Consider the following 4,507-nt stretch of genomic DNA (forward strand, 5'->3'; position numbering starts at 1 on the left):
AGTTGCCTCAGGGATGTCAAAAATCTTTGTTTGTGGATGACACAGGCCTCTCCGCCAAAGGACGAAGCCTGCATGTTATCTGTAGTAGATTGTAAGAAAGTTTGGATGTTTTTTTTCGTTATACTTGCAAAAATGGAAGATTTCTCGTAATGCTTCCAAAACTCAACTATAATATTCCCACATAAATCATAAGCTTTTTTTGAAGTCTTCAAGTAGACATGTTGTCACGATGAGAGGGGTCCAATAAATTTATCAGATAAAGTTGAATATCTAGTTAAGTTGCTAGATAAAAAAAAAAAACTTTCAAGAATCATATACCCTGTACTTAATACAGAAAAAACTCAGGAAAATTCTGCATCAAACGGATAATTCCAAAATGTTGAAAATTGAATGTGTTCATGAACATGGGTGTATAAGAAGATAAACCATTCTTATTTTTCCACATTTAATTTTGTTTAAAGATGAAATGGCTTTTCACTTGCTATTTCTCATTTACGTACAAGTTTGCTCTAAGGGTTATCGAACGATGTGAGCATCAATTTATTTTATAATAATCGTCCTGCACATTTTTCTCGCGCAAACTTGGAGCTGCGTCAACTATGGCTACTTGGAGAAGAAAACGATCCAAAACTATAATTTACCGGAGCGACCGCAGACGGCTGATTTACCAGGAATGCTCAATGAGCTTAATAGCTGCTGCTGACCGTGACCATCATCGGCATATATCAAGAGCCCAGAAATAACATTCATATAGGCAGACAGAGACTCTGAACCTTCTTTACACTTGGTACATCACCTAACGTAGCACTATGCATTAGCCTGATACAACATTCAATGTATTCAATTTATTACTGTAGATAACATATCATTTTTATTGAATCAAAAATAGCAGGATGTTTTAAAATACTTAAAGTTAAGTGCATTTTCATTTTTATGATTAAATCCTTGATCGATAAGTTTGACAATTTTTTATCGCATTTTATAAATAGATCATCGCTACAAAAAGTGCGGGTATTTTTTTTATTATGGACCATTCTACAGTACATAGCAAGACCGATGCAGCTCAAAGCAAAAGCATAGCTGCAGTCCATCGATGCAGCAACGAAGACGACCACTTTCGTTGAACTTGACCTTGAATCGCAGTGCACACCACCAAGTACGGGTTCGAAAGAAGTGCGTGTTGGAAACGGAGATTGACGATTGAATTGAGCGAACGATCGATGAGAAGGAAACGGGTGGAAGGGAATGGGGGTTAATTTATTTCTTTATTGTTATACAATCAAAACGACCAAGTGCATAGAGGAGAGCAAGGAGAACAGTTGGTGGAGATAATTGGCAGTTTGAGACATAGAAGAAGACATCGAAGAGGAAAACTGTTTGCCAGATTTGGCGAGGAGCAATGATCCGGAAGGCGATCAATAAAAGGCCGCAAATCGCAATTAAGCCTGCACAACAGCCAATCTAATAGCTCTTGAATGGGACTGCGAAAGTAATTAATTAAAATCTGCCCATCACTTGTTTCGAATACGTCATCGTTCATACAAGTTAAACCAAATTGCTAAATTTTATTATTCATTTTATTATTTTTTTCGGCTTTTTACAAACATTTTACATTTTTTACTTTCTTGTTCGTTTTTTCGTCTTTTAGAGATAGAACGGTTTCTGTGTTTTTGTTGTGTAGAATTTAAGTTTTGTTATTATCTGAGAATCACATTTTAATAAATATTTCGTTTCGTTCGGTTAATAATAAATAAATTAAATCGATGAAAGCAGTCCCTTCCTCGGAAACTTCTCCAATCGAAATGCTCTCGCTTGCAAACTTTCCTCCAATCGGGAGGGGGAACTTGGCATGCGAGCTTTTGCAAGATGGCACTGAAGGGAGAGGAAAGGAGCTTCTTCGAGAAGAATTTGTTGCCACTACAAACGAAATGATCTGACTTGATGAGTTTCCCTTGAAAACGTTAGATTCCTTAAAATAAGAAAGGAATGTCAACCTTTTCCCTACCACTGTAGCAATTCGAGTGTGTAAGTATGTGTGTTTGAATCGTATGGCTTATTACAAGTACAAGATCCTAACTAGCATGAACTTAAGATTTTTTCATCTAGGCAGTTTGGTTTTCCGTGATCTGGGCTGATTCAGAATTTTCAGGGACAGGTTCGGCGGCTGCGGGAGCTGCAACTGGGGCGGCATCAGCTGATTGAGCTGGAGCAGAAGCCGCTGGAGTGGCTGCAGGTGCTGGGGTTTCAGCGCTCGAAGGAGCGGATGTTGGTCGGAAGAAGTTTTGCACATTCTGGACTATGCTCTGGATCGGGTTTGGCTGCTGTCCGGATTGTTCGGAGTTGCTGGATGGCCTGTTCAAGACCGATCCAACAGCATTTTGTACCTGTTGAATAATGTTTGGTCGAGCAGTGGTAGCATCACCACCAGTTTGGGCGTTCTGGGAATTTGGATTCAAGAAGTTCTGGAAGTTTTGTCCAAGCTGCTGGATGAAGTTGGGGGCAGTGGTAGTAGTTGAGGCGGCATCATTGGCAACTGCTTCACCTTCAGCGGGAGCATCGGCTGCAACGGCTGGGGCAGCTGTGGTAGATCCACGGTTCAGGATCGATCCAATTGGACTGTTTTGGATAAGATTGTTAACTGGCTGAATAATCTGCTGGATCAAATTTGGGCGGCTGGTAGTGGAATCATCTTGCTTAACGTCAACAGCACGGAGAACATCGGAAGGTTCCTGTTCAACTTCCTTGACTGGAGCAACTTCTTCAGCAACAGGGACAGCCTTGACAACACCAACTTGCTCTTCTACAGCATCAGCCTTGACTTCATCAATCTTTTCTTCAGCAACAGCTTTAACTACTGGAGCTACTTCATTGTCAGAAACAACAGCGGCAACAACCTCTGGCTCTTCCACTCCGACAACTGGGATGACAGATCGCAGCGATTCAACTGGAGCAACTACCTTCTCTTCAACAGCGACTTCAGCATCCGGAGCTTTTTCTTCTACTACATCGTCAGCGACAACTGGAGCCACAACCTCATCGGCAGCAACTTCAGCAACAACATCAGCAACTGGTTCAGCAACAACTTCCTTCTTCTCCTCAACAGTGGCTACAACGGGTTCTTCGACGGCAACGACCGGAGCAACAGACCGTAGCGATTCAACTGGAGCTACATCCTCGCTTTCAGCAGCCTTCTCATCAACATTGTCTGATTCAACGGCAGCATCAGCCGCAGCCTGTACTTCGGCGACCATTTCAACGAAGGGTTTGATTGGTTGTGGAACAACAACGACTTCGGGGACAACGGCATCTTCGACAACATCCTGAGCAACTTCATCCTTGACTTCGTCCAAAACCACAGCAACTGGTTCTTCGACGGCAGCAACTGGGTCAGCGTTGTTCATGGATACGATTGGTTCAACTTCTACATCCTTAACAGCAGCTGCTTCATCAGCAACTTTTTCTTCAGCCTTATCCATGATAACTTCAGCAACAGTTCGCACGGCAGGAACGACGGTTTCCTCCTTATCCTCAGCGACTGGTTCATCCTTGACAACTGCTTCAACAACTTTCTCTTCAGCAACCACTGGCAGAGCACTGCGTAGGGATTCTTCAGGATTGCCGTTGATTTGCTCATCCTTAACATCCTGAACGACAACTTGCTCGACGACTTCGACTACTGGTTCAACGTTGCGCAGAGCTTCGACGGGAGCAACGATTTTGTCTTCAACCACGGGCTCAGCAACTACTTCAGCTTCCTTGACGACTGCTACTGGCTCTTCAACAGCCATTACTGGAGCAGCGCTTCGTAGAGCCTCGACGGTTTCCTTTTCAACGACGGGAACAACGGCATCCTCAACAACAACACCAACTGGCTCAGCAACTTCGACGACTTCAGCAATGGTGCGTTGGTTTTCCACCGGAACAACAGTTTCCTCGATTATAACCTTAGCTGGTTCTTCCTCGACGGCCACCGGAATTTCATTTTTGCGCAGCTCACTGACGATTTCCTCTTTAATCACCTCTTCGACTACTGGAAGCACATCTTCCCTCGCGACTCGGATAATCGAGGCACCGTAAACTCCACTTAGCGCCACACAGGCTAACGCACAAATTAGTAACACCTTCATTTCCTACAATAAAAGTCTCTTCGAGATCTACCGCAGAAAGATCGTCGAAGGTGCGAGATTTGTTTTGGCACAAATAATTCACTAAAATATATTTTTGTTCAGTTCCTACACACTATCAGTCAGTCACTTTCGTTTTGCACACTTTCTATCTGCCACCGTTCTGCTAATGAATGTATGATTCCTTCGTTCCTAGTCGGTGGTGTGATCGACGACGATCTGCACTTAGCCAATTAATGTCTCCGACTGAATGTAAAATGAGAAAGAAGCTCGATTTTATATCACCGTTGGTCGTAAGCCGATGACCCGTTATATTTTTTTCTTTCTTTCCTTCTTGTGACTTTCCTTCCAGCGCTTCTCACTTTAGAGACCGCTTCCCGTTC

The 4,507-nt window shown here is 43.0% G+C and overlaps 1 protein-coding gene across 1 annotated transcript; it reads right to left on the reverse strand.

Moving 5' to 3' along the window:
* Nucleotides 1-2,102: 2,102 nt before the first annotated feature.
* Nucleotides 2,103-4,127, reverse strand: LOC110675149 (uncharacterized protein KIAA0754-like). Its single transcript, XM_021839531.1, has one exon. The coding sequence runs from the start codon at nt 4,125-4,127 to the stop codon at nt 2,103-2,105; it is 2,025 nt and encodes a 674-aa protein (XP_021695223.1).
* Between the last annotated feature and the right edge of the window lie 380 nt (nt 4,128-4,507).

Source organism: Aedes aegypti, chromosome 2 (assembly GCF_002204515.2).
Source record: "Aedes aegypti strain LVP_AGWG chromosome 2, AaegL5.0 Primary Assembly, whole genome shotgun sequence".
In the NCBI taxonomy this organism is placed as follows: Eukaryota; Metazoa; Arthropoda; class Insecta; order Diptera; family Culicidae; genus Aedes; species Aedes aegypti.

Excerpts from the sequence above, each read along its gene's own strand:
- LOC110675149 (XM_021839531.1), bottom strand. The coding sequence starts at position 4,127 with ATGAAGGTGTTACTAATTTGTGCGTTAGCCTGTGTGGCGCTAAGTGGA.